This window comes from Heteronotia binoei, chromosome 10 (assembly GCF_032191835.1).
Source record: "Heteronotia binoei isolate CCM8104 ecotype False Entrance Well chromosome 10, APGP_CSIRO_Hbin_v1, whole genome shotgun sequence".
NCBI classification, from domain to species: domain Eukaryota; kingdom Metazoa; phylum Chordata; class Lepidosauria; order Squamata; family Gekkonidae; genus Heteronotia; species Heteronotia binoei.
In genome coordinates, this window is record NC_083232.1 from 3,713,544 (window position 1) to 3,739,336 (window position 25,793).

Sequence of the window (25,793 nt, forward strand, 5' to 3'; positions counted from 1 at the left end):
CCTTAAACTCATACAGGTAAGGTAATCTCTTCTCATTCTTGACGGGGAACCAGTTGCAAAGAAGTTAAATTCTGCTGAAACAGTTTCGTTTAATCGTAAGGCTGAACAATTTTGGAAAAGGGAAATCAGAATGGAGAAATGGTTTTGTAAAGGTTTGTAAGGTTGAATGAGTATCTGCTAACTGACGGCAAGAATGTATAGCAGGAGCCTGGAGACACAACTGGCCAGGGGGCCACAACGGGTGCAGCTCCATATTTCAACATACACCATTTCCGCTGCAGCTGGATTCGAGTTCATTCGCACCTTAGAGACCAACAAGATTTTGGGGGGTATAACATTTTGGGACAGAAGGTGGGATATTCCAGAAATCTTGGTCTGTAAGGTGCTACTGGGCTCATCTCGTTCTTCTACAACACGGTGCTCCCCCCGCCCCCTCCCAAACTATTTCCTTCTCCATCACTTTCACCTTGAAGTCTCTGTGCTTTAAAACAAAAAAAAATGCAAATGATTGGCGGGTAGCAAAGCAAATGACTGGAAGAGTGCTGTGCAGCAAACAGTTATGAGAAGGCAAGTCCTGAAGATTACCAAAAACCTGGAGTGGAATTCTTGCGGAATGGGTCAGTGGAGGTGCTTTCCTGTGGTGGAAGAGTCCGGATGGAGGGAAGCACCTCCAGCAGAAGAAGAGATCTGCAGTGTTCAATCAATTGGCGGTGGAAAATTCTGCCAGGTTGCAGGCAATTTATGGCAGCCCTGTAGGACAGTGGTCCCCAACCTTTTTGGCACCAGGGACCAGCACCATAAGAACATAAGAGAAGCCATGTTGGATCAGGCCAACGGCCCATCGGTTCAACACTGTATCACACAGTGGCCAAAAATTTTATATATATATATATATATATACACACACACACACACACAAACACACTGCGGCTAATAGCCACTGATGGACCTCTGCTCCATATTTTTAACTAACCCCCTCTTGAAGCTGGCTATGCTTGTAGCCGCCACCACCTCCTGTGGCAGTGAATTCCACATGTTAATCACCCTTTGGGTGAAGAAGTGCTTTCTTTTATCCGTTCTAACCCGACTGCTCAGCAATTTCATTGAATGCCCACGAGTTCTTGTATTGTGAGAAAGGGAGAAAAGGACTTCTTTCTCTACTTTCTCCATCCCATGCATAATCTTATAAACCTCTATAATGTCACCCCGCAGTCGACATTTCTCCAAGCTAAAGAGCCCCAAGCTTTTTAACCTTTCTTCATAGGAAAAGTGTTCCAAACCTGTAATCATTCTAGTTGCCCTTTTCTGCACTTTCTCCAATGCTATAATATCCTTTTTGAGGTGCGGCGACCAGAACTGCACACAGTACTCCAAATGAGACCGCACCATCGATTTATACAGGGCATTATGATACTGGCTGATTTGTTTTCAATTCCTTTCCTAATAATTCCCAGCATGGTGTTGGCCTTTTTTATTGCAATCGCACAATGTCTTGACATTTTCAGTGAGTTATCTACCACGACCCCAAGATCTCTCTCTTGGGCCGACCGCCCACCGTGGCCCCAGGGCCAGCAGGGTGGGGGCACCGGATTCGGCCTCCCCTGCCCCTCCCCATGTTGCTGTGCAGCCTCGACACCCTGCCCCCCCCCCCTCCTGCGAGGCTGCGGACCAGTACCAGTATAGGGGTTGGAAACCCCTGCTGTAGGGTTTTGAAGGCAAGAGACAAATGGATATAGTTTGCCATTGCCTGCCTTTATGTGTCCCAATCCTGGACTTCCACTGTGGTCTCCCACAGAAGTACTAACCAGGGCCAACCTCGCTTAGCTTCTGAGATTTTTCATAGAATCCTAGAGTTGGAAGGGACCTCCAGGGTCATCTAGTCCAACCCTCTGCACAACACGGGAAACTCACAAACACCTCCCCGCTAAATTCACAGGATCTGCATTGCTGTCAGAGGGCCCTCTAGCCTCTGTTTAAAAACCTCCGAGGAAGGAGAGCCCACCGCCTCCCAAGGAGGAAGCCTATTCCGCTGAGGAATCAGGAAGTTCTTCCTAATGTCAGGAAGTTCTTCCTAATGTTGAGCCGGAAACTTTTGATTTAATTTCAACCCATTGTTTCTGGTCCTACCTTCCGGGGCCACAGAAAACCATTCCACACCATCCTCTATAGGACAGCCCTTCAAATACTTGAAGATGGTGATCCTATCACCTCTCAGCCGCCTCCTCTCCAGGCTAAACATGTCCAGCTTCTTTCAACCTTTCTTCATAGGAAGTCTCCAGGGTAAAAACAAAGGTACTCCATTTCCTCTTGACTGCCCTGCGTTCAACCTGGCACCCCCCGTCCCCTCTTCTCCAGGCTGCTCTGTTCCTCCCCCCCTCCCCCATTACCTGTGAGATGGCCACAGTATGGAATAGGAAACTCTGAAAATTCACCACGTGACACTCTCATATTCTTCATTCGTACTGCTTTGCATTTTATTTATGGTTCTTAGAAGAAGATATTGGATTTATATCCCGCCCTCCACTCCGAAGAGTCTCAGAGCGGCTCACAATCTCCTTTACCTTCCTCCCCCACAACAGACACCCTGTGAGGTAGATTAAGATATTGGATTTATATCCTGCCCTCCACTCCGAAGAGTCTCAGAGGGGCTCACAATCTCCTTTCCCTTCCTACTCCACAACAGACACCCTGTGAGGTGGGTGGGGCTGAGAGGGCTCTCACAGCAGCTGCTTTTTCAAGGACAACCTCTGCCAGAGCTATGGCTGACCCAAGGCCATGCTAGCAGGTGCAAGTGGAGGAGTGGGGAATCAAACCCTGTTCTCCCTTCTACTGAACCAGACCCTGGGTCCATCAAAGTCAGTCTTGTCTGCTCAAACTGGCAGCAGCTCTCCAGCGTCTCAAGGGGAGGTTTTTCACACCTATTTGCCTGGACCCTTTTTAGTTGGAGATGCCGGGGATTGAACCTGGGATCTTCTGCTTCCCAAGCAGATGCTGTACCACTGAGCCACCGTCCCTCCCCTCATGATATGGCCCTGCTGTTTCCACACATGAATAGTCTCCTGTAGTTCAATTTCCACCTTAATAACTAGCATATCAATGACTCGGGAGGGGGTGTGTGTCTGTGACATGGACATTCTTCATAAGCATCTCCCGGATCTTGTCGTTGCCCCGTTTCACTGTGATGTCCAGCTGGTACAAGTGCACTGCATTTGGGATTTCGCGGAACAAAGAACGGTACAGTTCTCGCACTCGCCATTTAACCTTGGCCAAGTCCCGACTGAAAACCGGCTTTGCTGCTGTCCCAGTAATGGCTGCAGCCACTTTCCCGGCTCCAGCCGTATTTGCTTATTCGACACAAGTCAGGTTTGCTCCCGTTGTGCAGGCAGGCAAAGATAACACTGTGCCCCAGGGCACACAGGGAGGTCTTCCAGGGCCTTTAACTTTCCAGCTGCCCTTCGTAATAACTTTTCAGCCCTTTGTCACTGAGCTGGATACAGTTCTGCTCTTCATAGCTTCGGGTGGACGGCAAAGAAATGAGATGTAGCTGCTCAGTGGTGTTCTGCTGGTTTGCTGTCCCTGTGGGTGAGAAACTGAATCGCTCTTCTTTCTCTCCCCCCCCCCCCCCTTTCTTCAAGAACACGCATTCTCAGGCCTGCCTGAAGTCCTTCCTGGAATGTCACGGCTTGTCTCTGCTTTGGATCTGGATGGCAGAGCTCGGGGACAGCAGGGGAAACAACTTGAAGCTTCAGCTGGAGGTCAGTAAGCGCCTGGGGGCTGCCATGCGGCCTTATGTCTGTCTGTGAACTTCCCGAAAGCACTGCAGTGCCTGAGAAGCCCGAACGGGAAGCTTGCTGCTTGAAGGGCACTTGGGGTAATTAGTAGACTGATCAAAGCCACCAAGTAAGACACTGTCTTTCAGTTTACAAAAATATATTGCAAGAGTTGTGTACAGCACAAAATGAGCGCTGCGGTACTGATAAAGGTCGGCGGTGCTTCAATCCTTTTGGAGCAGGGGTGTCAAACATGCAGTTCGGGGGCTGAATCAGGCCCCCGGAGGGCTCCTATCAGGCCCCCGAGCAACTGGGTGTCTTCTGCATTCTTCTCCCTATATCTTGTTTCCTTCTGCCAGGCTTGCTCGATTGCACACGAGCTACAGAGCAAAACCTCTATTTTCTCCATTGGCTGAGGCTCCTCCCTTGAGGAGGAAGGTGGGAGGAATAGCTTGCTTTGCCAGGCTCTTTCAATTGCACAGCAGAGCTACTGAGCCAAGCATCTCTTCCTCTGTTGGCTGAAGCTCTCCCCCCGCCCCGGTCCCCTGGGGAAGGAAGGAAAGAGCCAGAACTTCCTTTGCCCGGTTCCCTGAATCCCATGGGGGAAATACTAAGAAAGCACCTTTAAGAACAATGAATGCTAATATTTTAAGCATGTGTTAAGTTTTTAAAAATATATATATATTTGTGTTTATGTTCTTTGTAAAATTTATATCTCTGCTACCTAATTTTAATGGGTATTCACATGGCCTGGCCCGACATGGCTCAGCCCAACCCATCATGGCCTGGCCCAACGAGGTCTCATTTATGTCAGATCTGGCCCTCGTAACAAATGAGTTCGACGCCCCCATTTTAAAATAACAGCCACCGAAAAGGGGCCAAAATCCCCCATCCCCAAATGAATAGATATAAGTCCAAACTTGGAAATAGTTCCCCCTTGAAATTGCTTTCTGCAGTCAGATCAGTAGTTCTGAAAAGTTTGGTGTTCTGTGTTTTGTGCTCAGATCATGAAGACCCTGGAGCTGCTGCCCATCCCCACCAAAAACATGCTGGAGGAGAGCAAAGTGCTTCCGGTTATCCAGCGCTGGGCCCAGACCAAGCTGGTGATCCCGCACCTGAGCGAAGGGGACGGCTATTCCAGCGAGAACCCCTCCCGGGCTCACACCCCGCTCAACACCCCCGACCCTTCCGCCAAGCCAAGCGCCGAGATGGACGCGGAGACCCCCAAGAAGCTGGCCTTTCGGAGGCTCAAAATCATCAGCGAAAACAGCATGGACAGTGCGATCTCGGACACCCCCAGCGAGATGGAGTTGAAGGAAGGGAAGGAGGACCTTGAGCCTCTGGACGGCGCCCCAGTGGAGACAGCAGAGGACCAGCCCCCGCAGCCGGAACCCGCCAAGGATGTGGCTGTCGAGGTCTCGTTGGAGCCCAGCCAGCCTCAGCCCGCGGAGCAGGAGCTGGAGCTCGACGCGGAGGCGAAAGACGGCAGCGCTGCCAAGCTAGAGGAACCCATTGCGGCCGAAACGCCTTCTCAAGACGAAGAGGAGGGGGTGTCGGATGTGGAGAGCGAGCGGAGCCAGGAACAGACCGATAAGCTTGTGGATGTGAGCGATTTGGCCGCCAGGCTCCTGGACTGCTGGAAGGATCTAAAAGTAAGTTGGTTGCATTGTGTCGGTTTGCTTTGCTCATTGCAAGCAGAAGGTTACAGCTTCCTCGGCTTCCCCCGCATTATGTGTGTCGCCATGCAAAGTTGCATGCTTTCCAATTAAGTGCCAACTTTGATTTGTAAGACCAAATACCCAGCTTCAGAATACAGTTATAAGCAATTATAATTATAAAAATGGTTTCAGTTCAATATAGAGGATGGTGTGGAATTGTTTTCTGTGGCCCCAGAAGGTAGGGCCAGAACCGATGGGTTGAAATTAAATCAAAAGAGTTTCCAGCTCAACAAAAGGAAGAACTTCCTGCCCATTAGAGCGGTTCCTCAGTGGAACAGGCTTCCTCCTCAGAAGGTGGTGGGCTCTCCTTCCTTGGAGGTTTTTAAGCAGAGGCTAGATGGCCCTCTGACAGCAATGAAGATCCTGTGAATTTAGGGGGAGGTGTTTGTGAGTTTCCCGCATGGTGCAGAAGTTGGACTAGAAGACCCTGGAGGTCCCTTCCAATTCTGATTCTATGAAAATTCAGGCACAGATCTATGGTTTGATGCAGGAGCCCAACTTGGTAAAAATTTGTATTGGGATTATGAGTTGCAACTGTGGTGAAGCATTCTTTAGCCAGCGAAAGCTTTCCTGAAACGTTTTGCATGTTCCTTTGGAGTCCCAACTTTGTGCCCTTTGTTGCCCAGTTCAGGTGACAAAAGAGATTTACTTCAGCTTGGCAAATGGAACAGTTTTTTTCCCCCATCAAATAATATGGGTCAGGATTTCTTGATGTGCCCTCAGAGGTTAATTGGGCAAATGGGTTATCAGGCAGTTGTTCATGAATGAAGCAATCAACAAGTCTTCCTGCAAAAAAGATGCTGGAGTTAAGCTAATACAGAACAGATTCCTGTCCATCTGTTGCAAAATTGAACAACCGCCTTTAAGACACTGTCTGCTACGGAGCACTTAAGTGTTTGCTTTTGCAACAGTTGTTAGGCTCGAAATGGTTGTGCTGTAAAAGTTGTATGTGATGGTGACTTTTTTTGCATTGCTTGTTCAGTAGTGGCTGGGAGAAGGAGAGGTACCCTGAATAAATGGAGAGCCTGGGTCTCTTTCCCATGTTTCGACTATCGGAAACATTCAAAGCACCGTTTTCCTTGTCCGCCTTCACCGTGTCCATTTATATATCAGCCTAGTTGTTTTAGTCAGCCCGAAGACTTCGTAAAATAACAGACCAGAGTTGGAGTTCTTCCAAACTGCTTTGCTGTTCCTTGTAAGTGCGTAGTCTTACCGTTGCTATGTTCATGGCAGGGCTGAGACAGGCCACCTGGACCACAGGCTGAAAGTTATGTCAGCCAGTAATCCTTTTCTTGAACGACCTGCCTTGCTCACTGTTCTAACGAGAAGGGCACCTTCAATTGAACTGTTTAAGGCTGTGATCGCACACTCTAAAGAATGTACTTTCAGGGCACTTTACAACCAGATTTTGCAGTTTCACACAGGAAAATCCCGTTCGAAAATGCATTGAAAGTCCATTCTTTAGCGTGTGTGATCGCAGCCTAAGACAGAGTTCTGAAATTGGGTATGATTCTCCCTGTTAGCCGAAGGTTTATCCAAGTGGTCATTTGTAAAATGCTGTAGATGCAGAAGTGACCTCCGAATACTTTAACCACAAAAGGTTATTCAGCGCACTTGGGTTGCGTGTGTGTGGGCGTAGGACAGGCAGATCTGGAGGAAGGTCTGGGATAAGAAGGGAAGTGCTTTTTAAAACCCTCGTCCTTCTCGAAATGGATTGAATTTCAGTCGTAGGATGTGTGGTTAAAAACTCTTGTCCTCATCGCTGTATTGAGATGATTGCTAACAAGGCGCAGAATGGTGACAGAATGCTGCAGAAGCTGCCGGATACCTTCCTTTCTATTAAGATTCTGTTAAGTGCAGTTGAGCAACTGAATGCTTTCCAGTCCACTGTGAGTGGGGCTTGACCCCGGTGGTGCCCTGCTGTGACCTCAGGGAGGAAGTTTTGTATGGCCCAGCGCCATCCTAGTTCATCTGAACATGGAATCTCCATGAATCTGCTGTCCGTTTCTAAAATGGAAGAGAATATTGATATGCAGATTGAGGAGTTCCCCAGTTTTGCTGGGCCCTGTATCTTGCTTTTTAGGCAGGCGAGAGAGCATGGGTGAGCCCATGGCTCATTCCCCTCCCGTAACAGGGAGAAAATTGATCCAAGGGGGCAGCCGTGTTGGTCTGAAGCAGAACAAAGTAGGAGTCGAGTGCACCTTTAAGACCAGGAAGGTTTTATTCAGAATGCAAGTTTTTGTGTGCTCCAAGCGCACTTCATCAGACGAAGAATCGGGTACAGTGGGGAGATCTACATATAGCTGGTAGGCAGTGGTTTAGAATGCCAAATGGTACAAATTTAAGATCCAATGACAGAATAGCAAAATTAACAAATTGATCTGGGTAGCATGAGCGTGAGAAACCAATAAAACAGCAGCGTGTCAAAATGTGAGAATGTTTGCCCAAATAGACTCTTAGTTTGTTAAGGTTTCATGTATGTGTGACTCTAACCAGTGTTCCCTCTAAGCTGAGTTAGCGTGAGCTAACTCACAGATTTTGAGCCTTCAGCTCACACTTTTTCGTCTTATTTATTTATTTATTTTATGATTTATATCTTGCCCTTCCCAACAAGTGGCTCAGGGCGGCTCACAAGACAAAATTTCACATAAATACAATTTAAGCATAAAACAGTTAAAATAATTAATGCATTTAAAATTTTAAAACGTTTAAACCATTTAAAACATTAGGGACAGCAGACATCTAGTATAACTACACCTTGGTTTCTTGTACCAGCTAGTCATAGGCCAGCCGGAAGAGGGTTGTCTTACAGGTCCTGCGGAACTGGGTAAGGTCCCGCAGGGCCCTCACCTCTTCCGGCAGCTGGTTCCACCAAGAAGGGGCCATAACAGAAAAGGCCCGGTCCCTGGTAGATTTTAAGCGGGCGTCTTAGCTCAGGAAGAATGACCCCAGAACACACTAATTTATACAGTAGCTCACAACTTTAATGCCAGTAGCTCACAAAGCAGAATTTTTGCTCACAAGACTCTGCAGTTTAGAGGGAACATTGACTGTTTCCCACATATCTATTGTCAGCCCATGCCACGGTTAGGAAGACTGAAGAGCCTGAAACTTCTTAGTTTAGAAAAAGGACAGTGGCAGGGGTGGGGTGGGGATCATGATAGAAGTTTGTAAAATTACGCAAGGGGTAGAGAGAGTTGCCAAAGACTAATTTTTCTCCCTCTCCCGAAATACTAGAACTTGAGGGCATCCAGTGAAGCTGGTGGGCGGTAGATTCAAGACAGACAAAAGAAAATATTGCTTTACGCAGAGAGTGATTAAAATGTGGCATTCGCTGCCGGAGGATGTAGTGACGGCCACAGGAATAAACAGCTTTGGAAGCCGTTTTTTTTAAGAACAGCTTTAAAAGGGAATTAGACAGATGCATGGAAGAGAGGGCTATCAGTGTGCCAGCTATGGTGACTGTGGGGAACCTCCATCTTCAGAGGCACTAAGCCCCTGAATCCCAGAGGCAAGGGGCAACATCTGGGGAAGGCCTCACCCTCTCTGCCCTGTTGTTGGCCCTCCTGAGGAACTGGTTGGCCACTGTGTGAGACAGGAGGCTGGACTAGATGGACCCACACTGGCCTGACCCAGCAGGGCTCTTCTGAGGTTCTCCTCAGGGGAAGGCCTCAGCCTCTCTGCCCTGTTGTTGGCCCTCCTGAGGAACTGGCTGGCCACTGGGTGAAACAGGAGGCTGGACTAGATGGACCCACACTGGTCTGACTCAGCAGGGCCCTTCTGGTGTACTTCTCAGGAGAAGGCCTCAGCCTCTCTGCCCTGTTGTTGGCCCTCCTGAGGAACTGGCTGGCCACTGGGTGAGACAGGAGGCTGGACTAGATGGACCCACACTGGTCTGACCCAGCAGGGCTCTTCTGAGGTTCTCCTCAGGGGAAGGCCTCACCCTCTCTGCCCTGTTGTTGGCCCTCCAGAGGAACTGGGCGGCCACTGTGTGAGGCAAGATGCTGGACTAGATGGACCCTCACTGGTCTGACCCAGCAGGGCTCTTCTGAGGTTCTCCTAAGAGGAAGGCCTCAGCCTCTCTGCCCTATTGTTGGCCCTCCTGAGGAACTTGGGTGGCCAGTGTATGAGGCAGGATGCTGGACTAGATGGACCCTCACTGGTCTGACCCAGCAGGGCTCTTCTGAGGTTCTCCTAAGAGGAAGGCCTCAGCCTCTCTGCCCTGTTGTTGGCCCTCCTGAGGAACTGAGTGGCCACTGTGTGAGACAGGATGCTGGACTAAATGGACCCTCCCTGGTCCGATCTAGCAGGGCTCTTCTGATGTTCTTCTCAGGGGAAAGCCTCGGCCTTTCTGCCCTGTTGTTGGCCCTCCAGAGGAACTAGTTGGCCACTCTGTGAGATAGGATACTGGATTGGTTGAACCCTCCCTGGTCTGATCCAGCAGGGCTCTTACGTTCTTATAAAGGAGGACATTGGAAAAGGGTTAACTGGCTGTAAAAGAGATGACTTGTGTCTCAGCTGTATCTCAAGGGTTAGGATTCATGAAATTTATTGCACAATTACCTGTTTTCTCTCTCGGGATATTTCTGGCTTTTAGGTGGTTTCAAGAGGGCAGCCATGTTAGCCTGAAGTCGAAGAGCTAGATTCAAGTCCAGTAGCATTTTAGAGACCAACAAGATTTTGGGGGTATAAGCTTTTGAGAGTCGACACTTCGTCAGAGCTTTGACTCTCGGAAGCTCATGCCTCCCAGCATCTGTTGGTCTCTGAAGCGCTACTGGCTAAAGAGCAAACTTGTTGAAAACCGTGGTCAGTTATGGAATCATTACTCATCGAGATTTCCTACCGAAGATGTCAGTGCCCTTTTTCTGTTGGGCTTCTGTGGGTTTTAAGTGATCTGAATCCCTTTGGTAACCCCCACTATATGCAATCCTTTAAAAGCCACTACATAATTTAAAATGCTGCTCTAGAGTATAACTGGCAGATTTTCTGACCTGAACTGCTCCGTCCAGTAGCATCCTCACGTTTGAAATTTCCTGCGTTTGTCCACCCCCACTACCCCGTAAGATTCCTGTGTTTGGAGCAACTGCCAGACTGTGACATGCCCTGTACTTCATCACGGCGCTAAGAGTTAGCCACTTCTGTCCAACATCCGCCATGTTGTATTTTGAACTTGGCTGTCTCTTTGAACTATTAAACCCCTTGAGAGAATCTTAGGCAGTGGAGAGATGCTGGTACGATGCATATTCTTAGCCGAACAATTGGGCAGTGTCTCTGATTTAAAAGACTTTGTCAGCCTCCGGTCTTGTTTCGTGACCAGAATCCCCCCCCAAAAAAAACCCCAGAAACATAAAAATTGGTTTTCTTTCTTCAAGGCTCTTTGAAGCACAGGTTGTGTATCAGAAACGCTGGTCCTTTGTGTAGCGCTTTGCAGGCGTCGGGCGGGAGGGTGTTAAAACAGCTTGTCATGTAAAGCGATGTCCTTCCCCACCTCTTAATGCCGACCCCCTTGTAGTAATTTCAACCATTTCCATCCAGCTTCTCAGGGCAGCAAGGAGCTTGTTAACCTCACCCCCAGCTGACCATGCGTCTCCTTTTCTGAACTCCATTTTCAACTCCGCCCCGAAGAAAGGAGAGAACATAGCGTGCGTGCTGTGAAGACAAACAGGAAGATGGTTGGGAAGCTGGATGATGCATGAGAGATTTAATAGGTGGAAAAAAGAAAGGACAGAGGTGGCTAACTCATTGACGCCGACGTAATTTTGGTCGCGTCCATTGCCGGCAATGGATGTCGCTCTGGGAGAATCCCCTTATTCCTGGCGGGAGAGGATCCGAGTGAGCTGTTCCTTTTTTCATATCTATCTGCATAGATACCTCTTCACACCAAAAAGACAGCTGCAGCGGCTTGGGCTTTCAAGGCCTTTATGGTTGGAGGTCTTGAATCCAGGACGGATGTCAACAAGGTAGAGCGCAGTCCATTGAAACACCTCCACACACACGCGCGCACACAACCACTTGACATCGATCCAGGAGGGCAGGTTTTCAGCATGGGTTTCTGCAAGCCTTTCCCGTTAGATGAGGGAACGGTGCAGGTGTCTCCCCGTGCTGAAAACGTACCCCAGAGTGGAAGTCTTTCAACAGAGGATGGTTAAAAAAACCCAACATAATGCATGCCGGGCACCCAGTATGCATTAGGACATTGGAGAAAAAGGTAAGTTTCCTTAGGAAGACTGATTGAACGTCAACCACCGTAATGACTAATGATTCCATTGCTGGCCAGCTTTTGATGTTTAAAGTAAAGATACTGGTGAGTGCGCATCCGTGGCTATAAAGCGTATGAGTTCCTAACCTCCTCTTCTTGGATGACTTTTGACACATTGTGAAATGGAGGCGCCTGATCCCGCATGCCAACATCAACATTCAGTTTCATCCATAAATACTCAGCAAGACAATGACAGGATAGTTGGTTCAGGAGTGAGCTTGCAGCGTTTCAGGCCAAGAATTAGCCCCGGCAGACTCCGTCTTTCATATTTCCTTTTAGTTGCCCTTTCTCCAGTTACCTTCAAACAGACAATGCGGCCAGAGCTTGTGGCCTTTGTCTCTTATATGGGAATGCTATACATCTGTTAATAGAAAGGGTAGGACATGGTTTGACCATCCCGTGCTCAGCCTATCTGCTACAGAATAAAGGCTCTAAAGATTTATCATGAAGTTGGATGGAAAAATCTTTACCTCTTGCCCACCGATGGCCATGTTGGTGCACATTTGTGTTACAGTTGTGTAGGGTGCAAAAGCACCCACATCGGGCAGGGAGCGATCTTTGAGGCAAAGCTGCTAGTTTTGAAAGTAGAGTTTCCCCATCTTTGTATTTTAATGCTCAAGATTTGTATTGTGGGATCTAGCCTGTGTCGATCTGGGATTAGTGTGGGCTATGAATGAAGTATCTGGCGTTAGGAGTTCTAGAGCCCTGAGGGGGGACATGAAGCCAATCTCAGTGGCAACAGTTGTTGTTTGTTCAGGAAGCCTGAGACGTTGGTTGTCCTTCATTTCTGTAGAACTTGACAAGCGCTGATACTTTCAGAACCTGTTAATTATGGGATGAAGGGCTCCGAGGCAGAGAGTGAGCCTTCGTTGTTAGGCCCCCAGTATCTCAAGCCTTCACATTGTTCTGGCAGAAGGAGGATTTTGTGGTTCAGCCCCTTTGACTCCACCTAAAACCCAAGTCAAGAAAAGTAGCAAAAGGGCAGATCGAATGACTTGAGGTGGTGGAGGGATATATATATAGGCTATCCTGTCGGATGGTCTTTGGAAAAGCAAAGTTAGATTCCTTCAGCTGCACGATGCTGTGGAGAAAACATGCTGTCCTTTAGCCTGCACTTGTACAGATGTCTGTGCAGCTGAGCTTTGCGCTTTCTCTGGCTTGTTGGTCCCTGTGTAAAAGATTGAAACTTAACAGCTAGCAGACAGCTTCTTCTCTTGGCATTGGTTATGCCCAGCCAGTGGAATGGGAAACCCCGTGAGGGCTAAGTAAGACCCTAAGAGCTTGATGAGCAGAACATCACTTTGGGAATGCGCTTCAGTGCCCAGCACTCGTTAGACAGGAGCCCTGTGAGGACACAGGTTGTGGGAGAAGATTATAGGAAACACAGACCAGGGAAGAGGAGCAGAGAAGATGCAGCGTGTCTGTGCCTTGTGTTGCCTGGTAAAGAGAGGCTGGGCGGCTCCGATTTCCCACAGAGTAGCTTTTCATTTTTTTAAAAGGCAGCAGCAGCCGTAGGTGTTGGACTGAAGGGCATCCCTCGCCTTCCGTTTTGTTATTACCCATTCTCATTCGCACGCAGTTGCTTCCCACCCCCCAGCCAGCCTTAATAAATCGAATCGGCCCCTCTTCCACTTCAGAGACATGTTTTTATTTGGCCTTAACAGCAATAACAGGCAGAAGAAAGGGGGGAGTGGTCTCAGAAGTGACCCAGAGACAGATGGGTATGTAGAGCCTTCACTGTAATAAAGCTCAGGCAGCCATTCCCAGGTTAAATAATACAGTTAGTATAAGAAGCCAGGAAGTTTGGTGCTTCTTTGATCGCTGTTGCATTAAATGTATTGCGTCTTTTTGGAGAAATAAAGCTGTTTTACTGTTAGCCCCGATCTCAACTGGCTAGAAGTTGTCCTCTCTGTTAAGGTGAGGGTTTACTGTTTTTTTTTTTTAAATTTATTTCTTATATCCCACCCTCCCCTATCGGGCTCAGGGCGGCTAGCAACAGTTAAAATAGATGATGTTAAAATAGAATACAATGAAATCATGAAAAATCATTTCATACACACATACATAAGAACATAAGAGAAGCCATGTTGGATGAGGCCAATGGCCCCTCCAGTCCAACACTCTGTGTCACAGAAGAACATAAGAGAAGCCTTGTTGGATCAGGCCAGTGGCCCCTCCAGTCCAACACTCTGTGTCACATAAGAACATAAGAGAAGCCCTGTTGGATCAGGCCAGTGGCCCATCCAGTCCAATGCTCTGTGTCACGTAAGAGAAGCCCTGTTGGATCAGGCCAATGGCCCCTCCAGTCCAACACTGTGTCACATAAGAACATAAGAGATGCCATGTTGGATCAGGCCAATGGCCCCTCCAGTCCAACACTCTGTGTCACATAAGAACATAAGAGAAGCCCTGTTGGATCAGGCCAGTGGCCCATCCAGTCCAACACTCTGTGTCACATAAAAACATAAGAGAAGCCATGTTGGATCAGGCCAATGGCCCCTCCAGTCCAACACTCCGTGTCACATAAGAGAAGCCACGTTGGATCAGGCCAATGGCCCATCCAGTCCAAGACTCTGTGACACAGAAGAACATAAGAGAAGCCTTGTTGGATCAGGCCAGTGGCCCCTCCAGTCCAACACTCTGTGTCACATAAGAACATAAGAGAAGCTCTGTTGGATCAGGCCAGTGGCCCCTCCAGTCCAACACTCTGTGTCACGTAAGAACATAAGAGAAGCCCTGTTGGATCAGGCCAGTGGCCCATCCAGTCCAACACTCTGTGTCACATAAGAACATAAGAGAAGCCATGTTGGATCAGGCCAATGGCCCATCCAGTCCAATGCTCTGTGTCACGTAAGAGAAGCCCTGTTGGATCAGGCCAGTGGCCCCTGCAGTCCAACACTCTGTGTCATATATGAACAGAAGAGGCGCCATGTTGGATCAGGCCAGTGGCCCATCCAGTCCAACACTCTGTGTCACATAAGAACATAAGAAAAGCCATGTTGGATCAGGCCAATGGCCCCCAAAGTCCAACACTCTGTGTCACATAAGAACATAAGAGAAGCCATGTTGGATCAGGCCAATGGCCCATCCAGTCCAAGACTCTGTGACACAGAAGAACATAAGAGAAGCCTTGTTGGATCAGGCCAGTGGCCCCTCCAGTCCAACACTCTGTGTCACATAAGAACATAAGAGAAGCTCTGTTGGATCAGGCCAGTGGCCCCTCCAGTCCAACACTCTGTGTCACATAAGAACATAAGAGAAGCCCTGTTGGATCAGACCAGTGGCCCATCCAGTCCAACACTCTGTGTCACATAAGAACAGAAGAGGCGCCATGTTGGATCAGGCCAGTGGCCCATCCAGTCCAACACTCTGTGTCACGTAAGAACATAAGAGAAGCCCTGTTGGATCAGGCCAGTGGCCCATCCAGTCCAACACTCTGTGTCACATAAGAACAGAAGAGAAGCCATGTTGGATCAGGCCAATGGCCCATCCAGTCCAACGCTCTTTGTCACGTAAGAGAAGCCCTGTTGGATCAGGCCAGTGGCCCCTCCAGTCCAACACTCTGTGTCACATAAGAACAGAAGAGGCGCCATGTTGGATCAGGCCAGTGGCCCATCCAGTCCAACACTCTGTGTCACGTAAGAACATAAGAGAAGCCCTGTTGGATCAGGCCAGTGGCCCATCCAGTCCAACACTCTGTGTCACATAAGAACAGAAGAGAAGCCATGTTGGATCAGGCCAATGGCCCCTCCAGTCTGAGTCGCACAGTGGCCAATATATGTGTGTGTGTGTGTGTGTGTGTGTGTGTGTGTGTATATATATATATGTATATATATACACACACACACACATATATACAGACATATATAAAAATCTACTGTGGCTAATAGCCACTGATGGACCTCTGCTCCATATTTTTATCCAATCCCCTCTTAAAGCTGGCTATGCTTGTAGCCGCCACCACCTCCCGTGGCAGTAAATTGCACATGTTAATCACCCTTTGGGTGAAAAAGGACTTGCTTTTATCCGTATTAACCCGACTGCTCAGCAATTTCATCGAATGCCCACAAGTTGTTTTATTGTGAGAAAGGGAGAAGAGGACTTCTTTCTATTTCTCCATCCCTTGCATAATCTTGTAAACCTCTATCATGTCACCCCGCAGTCGACGTTTCTCCAAGCTAAAGAGCCCCAAGCGTTTTAAATTTTCTTCATAGGGAAAATGTATCAAACCTTTAATCATTCTAGTTGCCCTTTTCGGCACTTTTTCCAATGCTATAATATCCTTTCTTAGGTGCGGTGACCAGTGGCCAAAAAAACACAGGTGCCATCAGGAAGTCCATCAGTGGGGCCAGGACGGTAGAAGCCCTCCCACTGTCCCCCCCCAAAGCACCAAGAATACAGAGCATCACTGCCTCAGACAGAACAATATAAGAGAAGCCATGTTGGATCAGGTCAATGGCCCATCCAGTCCACTGTCCCCCCCCCCCCCCAAAGCACCAAGAATACAGAGCATCACTGCCTCAGACAGAACAATATAAGAGAAGCCATGTTGGATCAGGTCAATGGCCCATCCAGTCCACTGTCCCCCCCCCCCCCCCCAAAGCACCAAGAATACAGAGCATCACTGCCTCAGACAGAACAATATAAGAGAAGCCATGTTGGATCAGGTCAATGGCCCATCCAGTCCAACACTCTGTGTCACACAGTGGCCAAAAAACACAGGTGCCATCAGGAGGTCCATCAGTGGGGCCAGGACACAAGAAGCCCTCCCACTGTCCCCCCCCCCCCAAGCACCAAGAATACAGAGCATCACTGCCTCAGACAGAACAATATAAGAGAAGCCATGTTGGATCACGTCAATGGCCCATCCAGTCCAACACTCTGTGTCACACAGTGGCCAAAAAAACCCAGGTGCCGTCAGGAGGTCCTTCAGTGGGGCCAGGATGCTAGAAGCCCTCCCACTGTTGACCCCCCAGCACCAAGAATACAGACTATTGCCCCAGACAGGAAGTTCCAACAATAAGCTGTGTCTAATAGCCACTGGTGGACCTCTGCTCCATAAGTTTATCCAATCCCCTCTTGAAGCTGGCTATGCTTGTAGCCGCCACCACCTCCTGTGGCAGTGAATTCCACGTGTCAGTCACCCTTTGGGTGAAGAAGGACTCCCTTTTATCTCTTCTAACCTGACTGCTCAGCAGTTTCATTAAGCCCAGTTTGTTGATGGACTGACACTTGAGCCTTGCTTTTCTCTCTCTTCTCTGAGCAGAGAGGCAATAGGTGCATGCAAACTTGCCCAAAAGGTAGTTTGCATGTCCTAGTTTAATGTTAACTAAAAGTGAACTTGGAACTTACCATTGTTTCTTTGCATCAGCAGCCCTGACTTTTTTCAGGTTCCTGCTCTTGTGAATAAATTGCAGCCATGTCGGGCCAGGCCATGTGTATACCTATTTAGGATTAGGTAGCACAGATACAAATTAAAAACCTTTAAACATGTTTAAAATGTTAGCGCTCATTGGTCTTAAAGATGCTTTCTTTGTATTTCTGCCATGGGATCCAGGGAACTGGGCAAAGGAAGCTCTGGCTCTTTCCTTCCTTCCCCAGAGGACTGGGCGAGGGGAGCCTCAGCCAATAAAAGGAAAAGAGGCTTGGCTCAGTCGCTCTGCTGTGCAATTGAGCCAAGTCCGGCAAAGCAAACTGGGGCTCCCCAAGGGAGGAGCCTCAGCCAATGGAGAAAATAGAGGTTTTGCTCTGTAGCTCCTGTGTGATTGAGCAAGCCTTGCAAAGCGAGCTGTGATGCAGAAGGAAGCAAAAGATAGGAAGAAGGAAGCAGATGACAGCCAGTTGCTCGGGGGCCTGATAGGAGCCCTCCGGGGGCCCGATTTAGCCCCCAAACTCCCATCTTTGACACCCCTGGTAAGGTGCTGCTGAAGGCAGTATTGTGAAAGAACCCAGAGGGACGATGCAGTAGAAATACTGAAAAGCAACAGACACATCCCAGGAAACATTCCCAATCAAAATTCCAAGTGGGTGGGGGGGGGGGAAGTATAGTGTTGAGGCCATCTGGGTTTCCCCTTGACAAAAAGCTGCAGTCACGATCTTTATACTCAGAAAAGACACCAAGAGTGAAACAAAACCAAAACAAGTAGGCAATAGAAAAGAAAGCACAGCCCTAAAATAAAAGCAGGAAGAAGAGAATTGGAGGGGGGGGGGGGGTGGCTAGCAAAATATGCCTTAATTGGTGGAGTCCAGAAGCTCTCTGAAAGAGCTCTGCTTTTGCTCGCCACCTGGATGGGGTAAGGTGGGAGGGACTGGCCCAGTCTAAGCAGCAATGAGAAAATAGTCGAGCCAGCTCCTGTGACACTTAAAGCAATTATGCCAAGAAGCAAGGAGGTGTAGCTTCATTACTCTCTACCCCAGGGGTGTCGAACTCATTTGTTACGAGGGCCGGATCTGACATAAATGAGACCTTTTTGGGCCGGGCCATGTCACCTATAAGACTAGGTAGCAGAAATATAAATTTTATAAAGAACAAGGACAAACACAAATATATTTTTTAAAAACTTAAAACATGCTTAAAACATTAGCACTCATTGGTCTTAAAGATGCTTCCTTTGTATTTCTCCCATTGGAACCAGGGAACTGGGCAAAGGAAGCTCCGGCTCTTTCCTTTCCTCCCTGGGGGACTGGGAAGGGGAGGAGCCTCAACCAATAGAAGACAGAGAGGCTTGGCTCAGTAGCTCTGCTCTGCAGTTGAGAGAGCCTGGCAAAGCAAGCTATTCCTCTCCTTCCTTCCCACGGGAGGAGCCTCAGCCAATGGAGAAAATAGAGGTTTTGCTCTGTATCTCCTGTGCAATCGAGCAAGCCTTGCAAAGCAAGCTGTTACGCAGAAGAAAGCAAGAGAAAGGGAGAAGGAAGCAGATGACAGCCAGTTGGTCGGGGGCTTGGTAGGAGCCCTCCGGGGGCCTGATTCGGCCCCGAACTGCATGTTCGACACCCCTGCTCTATGCAGTCGCATGAGAACTTACATGGGGGGGGCAACTTTGTAGGAGCCTATGGCCCAAATGGTTGGAGGTAGGAGGGGCTGAGAGGACTCTCACAGCAGCTGCCCTTTCAAGGACAACCTCTGCCAGAGCTATGGCTGACCCAAGGCCATTCCAGCAGCTGCAAGCGGAGGAGTGGGGAATCAAACCCGGTTCTCCCAGATAAGAGTCCGCACACTTAACTACTACACCAGGGGTGGCCAACGGTAGCTCTCCAGATGTTTTTTGCCTACCGCTCCCATCAGCCCCAGCCATTGGCCATGCTGGCTGGGGCTGATGGGAGTTGTAGGTAAAAAAACATCTGGAGAGCTACCGTTGGCCACCCCTGCACGACACCCAGCTGCCTCTCAAGTTACGAAGAGAGAAAGATCCCAGTAGCGCTTGAAAGGCTAACACCACCCATGGCAGGGTAGTCGCGACTGACTTCTTCAGATATCCGGACATCTCTGATGACGCGAGCAGTGACTCACAGGCGCTCCTGCCCAGCCACAAATTTTGTTGGCCTTTAAGGTGCTCTTGGCCTCTTGCTCTCTTCCGCAGCTACAGACAAACTAACATGACTACCCATCTTGAATGATGGGTGATGAAGTTCGGTGTCAGCAAACATTGGAGTCTGAACCGGAGACTGAGGGGGCAAAGACCTTCGGGTCACAGTGGATAGTTCAGCCCAGTGTTTAGTAAAAATGTCAACCTACAGCAGTGAAAAAGGGCGAAAACTCTATGTTAGGGATTATTAGGAAAGGGAGTGAGAATAAAAGAACCGATATTCTGATCAAAGATTTCAGGTTTTCACGGCTGGTAACATCATTAGGGTTTGTAGAATCTTTCGGGCTCAAGTGCCGTGTTCTACTGGAGAAAGTTTTCCTTCCAGACGTTTTGTTCTCAGCTGCGGAGAACATCCTCAGTGGCGTTGCAGCCGGAGCAGGCGCTCAGACCTTCTTGGCTGCTATGCATTGAGCACAGTCAACAACCATCTTCCTTATCTTCAAACCCCTTCCAACCTTCCCAGCAATTAACACAGAACAATGGTCACATTCAACAGCCAGTTTCCTTATCACTTCCCTTCCAGGAAGCCCCACCAAACAATGGGCACATCCACAAACCAATTGCCCTTTCATCACACCCCCTCCAGCCTAGAAATAGCAGCTCTCCAGCAGCCCTGGCCCCACTCAATGCACAGCAGCCAAGAAGGTCTGAGCGCCTGCTCCGGCTGCAACGCCACTGAGGATGTTCTCCGCAGCTGAGAATGAAACGTCTGGAAGGAAAACTTTCTCCAGTAGAACATGGCACTTGAGCCCAAAAGATTCTACAAACCCTAATGATATTCTGATCCCTCTGTATAGATCAGGGGTGGCCAGATGGTGGCTCAGGAGCCCCGTGTGGCTCTTTCACACATATTGTGTGGCTCTCAAAGCCCCCACCACCCTGTCAGCTGGCTTGGAGAAGGCATTTCTCTTTTTGAATCACTTCTCCAAGCCTAGTCATCCAGAGGATTAGAGAATGCATTTAACATTAAAGTTGCTTTCTTTCTACCTCCGTCCCCATCGATCTATCATCTGTCCCTGTCAGGCAAGCGGTTTCAAAGAGGAGTCAGGTTTGATACAAAACTACGTTTATTGATAGACCGATACTTTCAGTGTAACAGATTCTTGAGAGTGATGCTAAAGATACATTGATACAATACTGTTAAGGCCTACTTCAAAAGGATTCCAAAAGGCGGGGGCGAGGGATGCGCTCTCACACATAAACTATCATAAATGTCTACATTCTCATGGCGTTATCAGGACTCCGTCCTTGCTTTCCCCAGATGTGCCACACTCCCTAGCAGGAATGTATGGGAAGGTGCTGATTACTCTTTCTCAAGTTAGTTTCGTTTCTCTCTACTTTTGCTTCGCAAGCAATAAAGCAAGAAGGGATGAGGGGAAAGAATAACAGAGTTAATAGACCTTGGTCCTCCATGATATTTCACAGGCCAGCATTCTGGAGGACCCTAAAACAATCAATTACCAGCGGAATTCTGCCATGCTTGACAGTCCCTCTCTGTGCCCCTCATCTGTCCCCCTCATCTACCTATCTATCACCTTCCTTCCTTCCTTCCTTCCTTCCTTCCTTCCTTCCTTCCTTCCTTCCTTCCTTCCTTCCTTCCTTCCTTCCTTCCTTCCTTCCTTCCGGCTCTTAAACATCTGACATTTATTCTCTGTGGTTCTTACATTAAGCAAGTTTGGCCACCCCTGGTAGAGATCTATAGTGCAGTTTCACTTGGAATGCTGTGTGCAGTTCTGGTCACTGTGTCTCAAAAACGGTATTGTGTACTAGAAAACTTAAAAATACAGCACAAACTCTGATTTACCACAAAGCTGGAAATTACTGATCATCTCTCTACATGTGAGGGGAGGCGATGGAGAAAGAATGCAAGGCTAAATGATCTTCAAGGCTCGTGTAGTAGCAAACCTTTTTATTCATTTGTTTAGCTGTCACAATCCGCTCAGTGACTAACCAAAAGAAAAACATAACAAAATATGCCCCTTTAATATATCTATATACATACACCCTAGATTGGAAACATAATTGCACCAGTAAAGCCAGCCACTATCAGTGTTAAAAAGAGTTGCTTAATAAAGGCAGTTGTGTGGAAGAATTGTGGGATAGAAAAACAGTCCATAAAAGGAACAGAGCAAAGTCAGAGTCAAGTGTACCTTTAAGACCAGCCAAGTTTTATTCCGAACGTAAGCTTTCGTGTGCTCCAAGTGCCAGTTTGGTGTAGGAGAGCCAGTTTTGTGTAGTGGTTCAGTGTGCGGACTCTTATCTGGGAGAACCGGGTTTGATTCCCCACTCCTCCACTTGAACCTGCTGGCATGGCCTTGGGTCAGCCATAGCTCTGGCAGAAGTTGTCCTTAAAAGGGCAGCTGCTGTGACAGCCTTCTCAGCCCCACCCACCTCACAGGGTGTCTGTTGTGGGGGAGGAAGGTTAAGGAGATTGTGAGCCGCTCTGAGACTCTTCGGAGTGGAGGGCGGGATATAAATCCAATATCTTCATCTACCTCACAGGGTGTCTGTTGTGGGGGAGGAAGGGAAAGGAGATTGTGAGCCGCTCTGAGACTCTTCGGAGTGGAGGGCGGGATATAAATCCAGTATCTTCATCTACCTCACAGGGTGTCTGTTGTGGGGGAGGAAGGTAAAGGAGATTATGAGCTGCTCTGAGACTCTTCAGAGTGGAGGGCGGGATATAAATCCAGTATCTTCATCTACCTCACAGGGTGTCTGTTGTGGGGGAGGAAGGTTAAGGAGATTGTGAGCTGCTCTGAGACTCTTCGGAGTGGAGGGCGGGATATAAATCCAATATCTTCATCTACCTCACAGGGTGTCTGTTGGGGGGGGAAGGGAAAGGAGATTGTGAGCTGCTCTGATACTCTTCGGAGTGGAGGGCAGGATATAAATCCAATATCTTCATCTACCTCACAGGGTGTCTGTTGTGGGGGGAGGAAGGGAAAGGAGATTGTGAGCCGCTCTGAGACTCTTCGGAGTGGAGGGCAGGATATAAATCCAATATCATCATCATCTTCTTGTTGTACTGCTTCAGACCAACACGGCCACCCGCTTGGATCTGGTCCATAAAAGGATCGACAAGCAAGCTTAACTAGGCCCGAACTAGAACAGAACATTGACTGATTTGCCAGCATGGCTGAACTGAGCCAAAAAAAAAAAGTTATGAGGAGGCAACCCTTGAAAAAAGTTTGAAGAGTAATATGCTAAAGATTAAAAGAATATTAGCCACTCGGAATGGCAGTGGGACAGTGAGGTGGCAGAGGTATGATGGAGAGGCCTGTCGGGAATTGCAGATAAAACAACAAAATTTTTTACTGCCGACTTGGTGCAGACATTTGGCTCCCTTAAGCCCTCCCCTCTATGAGTGCTGCTCTCTCTCGTGTTCACAAATTATTTAGAGTCAATAGCCAACTTTGTGGATGACTCTTAAGTCATTCTGGATGGTTGGAAACCCGAGCAGATCTTTAAAAAGGTCTCCTCTGTTAAAATTACATTTCTAACCCAGCCTTCTTTTAAGGAGCCCAGGATAGAGTATATCCTTATGCTCTCCGTTTTATCTACATAGGAAGCAGCCCCATTTTGGTCCATACAGCTCAGCATTGTCTACCCCATGGATCCCCAACCTTCTTGAACTTGTGGACACCCTTGGAATTTTGACTCAGGGAGCGGAGCCGGCCACAAAAAGGCTGTCTTAGCTTATCAGTCGCAGAGTGCTTCCACGCATGTGTGACGCCCTTTCAGTCCGCTTTACAGCTGGATTGCACTGTGTGAAATGGCAAAATCCACTTGCAAACGGTCGCTGAAGTGGATTGAAACTGCATTTTTTGGCATGTGTGAAAGCTTCCGCAGTGAAGATCCCTGTGTTGTGTTGGCACCTGCTGCCGAAGCAGTGTTTTTAAAAAAATGGGCAGCCAACAAAATCTCCAGCGCCACCCACTTCCTACAAAGCCCCACCCACTTCCTACAAAAGATGCTGGAGATGCCAGGGAATGAACGCTGTATCTTCTGCATGCAAGGCACGTGCTCTGGCACTGAGCCACAGCCCCTCAGAACCAGTTTGGTGTAGTGGTTAAGTGGGTGGACTCTTATCTGGGAGAACCAAGTTTGATTCCCCACTCCTCCACTTGCACCTGCTGGAATGGCCTTGGGTCAGCCATAGCTCTAATAGAGAGCCAGTTGGGTGTAGTGGTTAAGTGGGTGGACTCTTATCTGGGAGAACCAGGTTTGATTCCCCCCTCCTCCACTTGCACCTGCTGGAATGGCCTTGGGTCAGCCATAGCTCTCGCAGAGAAGGACAGCTTCTGGGAGAGCTCGCTCAGCCCCACTCACCTCACAGGGTGTCTGTTGCGGGGGAAGAAGATATAGGAGATTTGTAAGCTGCTCTGTGTCTCTGATTCAGACAGAAGGGCAGGGCATAAATCTGCAATCCTTCTCAGAACAATCCTGAGACGTGGGTTGAGGGCATAATGAGGAGGTTAAGGTGACTGAGTGGCCTGCCTTGCAGAAAGACAGTTTGGTCTCCTGGGTCCTAGTCCAAACACTGCGTTGCACAAGCTTGCTGTGTTTTGTAAAAATTGAATGGAAAAGCTAGAAAGAGTAAATTTAATCCGTGGTTACCTTGACTAAGGAGATTAACAGCAGCCTACTTCTAAGGAATGGGAGGCCAGGTGGAGACATACCTATAGATTGAATCCAGCCTTCCAGTTGAACTTTTCCAGGTTAGGAGGAGTGATAATGGCATGTCGCTTCTCAGCAGGCAGCACCCCCCACCCCCCGCGCTAGAAATGGAGAGAATCCCCCCCCCCTCAAAAAAACCTTGACAACATCTTTAGAAAGTGCCCCATCCTAAATGAATGGCAGCAGAAACACTTGGCCTGTCTAGTGATAAGAACATAAGGAGAGCCCTCGTGGATCAGAACAGTGGTACATCTTGTCCAGCATTCTGTTTCACACAGCAGCCAACCAGTTCCTCTGAAGTGGCTGGTGATAGGGCAGAGAGGCCTTCCCCTGGTAAGAATATCAAAAGAGCCCTGCTGGATCAGACCAGTGAAGGTCCATCTAGTCCAGCCTCCTGTCTTACATAGTGACTAACCAGTTCCTCTGGACTGCCAACAATGGGACAGAGAGAACATCAGAAGAGTCCTTCTAGATCAGCCCAGTGAGGGGTCCATCTGGTCAAGCATCCATTTCACACAGTACCCAGCCAGTTAATCCAGGGGGCCAACAACAGGGCAGAGAGATCTAGGCCTTCTTCAGGTAAGAACATCAGAAAAACCCTGTTGGATCACACCAGTGGTCCATCTAGTCCAGCATTATGTCTTATGCAGTGGCTAACCAGAGGCCTAGGTTGTCTGCCAGGATCTGAATAGTGCATCATGGCCAGCCAGACACCCCCTGAAAGCCTCTTAAGCAGTGATTGGAGGGCAAACTCTCTCCCTTTGTGGTTGCATCTCGTACTGCTTTTGGTGCAGCTTGCTGCAGCCAGGATAAGAACATAAGAGAAGCCATGTTGGATCAGGCCAATGGCCCATCCACTCCAACACTCTGTGTCACACAGTGGCCAAAAAACCCAAGTGCCTTCAGGAGGTCTACCAATGGGGCCAGGACACTAGAAGCACTCCCACTGTTTCCCCCGCCCAGCACCAAGAATACAGAGCATCACTGCCCCAGACATAAGAACGTAAGAGAAGCCATGTTGGATCAGGCCAATGGCCCATCCAGTCCAACACTATGTCACACAGTGGCCAAAAAAACCAGGTGCCTTCAGGAGATCCACCAATGGAGCCAGGACACTAGAAGCACTTCCACTGTGCCCCCTTCCCAGCACCAGGAATACAGAGCATCACTGCCCCAGACATAAGAATGTAAGAGAAGCCATGTTGGATCAGGCCAATGGCCCATCCACTCCAACACTCTGTGTCACACAGTGGCCAAAAAAACCAGGTGCCTTCAGGAGGCCCACCAATGGGGCCAGGACACTAGAAGCACTCCCACTGTGGCCCCCTCCCAGCACCAAGAATACAGAGCATCACTGCCCCATACATAAGAACGTAAGAGAAGCCATGTTGGATCAGGCCAATGGCCCATCCAGTCCAACACTCTTGTGTCACACAGTGGCCAAAACCCCCAGGTGCCATCAGGAGGTCCATCAGTGGGGCCAGGACACTAGAAGCCCTCCCACTGTGCCCCTCAAGCACCAAGAATACAGAGCATCACTGCCCCAGACAGAGAGTTCCAACAACATGTTGACTGGGGCTAGTCGGTGGGACCATATTCCCATCTTGGCCCATGTGCATTGGCTCCTGATTTTTTTTTGGGGAGGGGGGGGACCATTCAGGGGGCTGACGACCTTCAAAGCCTTGTATAGCTTAAAACTGACATACCTGGAGGATTTGAAAGTAGCACCTTCCCTTACCAAACCTACCTGATGGCTGTGGTCGTCTTCCGAGGACCTGCTCCC

General features: G+C 48.7%; 1 protein-coding gene across 1 annotated transcript in view; it reads left to right on the forward strand.

The window, feature by feature from the left end:
• The window catches only part of SETD2 (SET domain containing 2, histone lysine methyltransferase), a 138,948-nt gene that overhangs the window by 65,637 nt on the left and 47,518 nt on the right, over window positions 1-25,793 (forward strand). Inside the window, 3 exon segments of the mRNA XM_060248264.1 lie at window positions 2-16; window positions 3,636-3,755; window positions 4,775-5,422. Coding sequence (XP_060104247.1) covers window positions 2-16; window positions 3,636-3,755; window positions 4,775-5,422 — 783 coding nt within the window.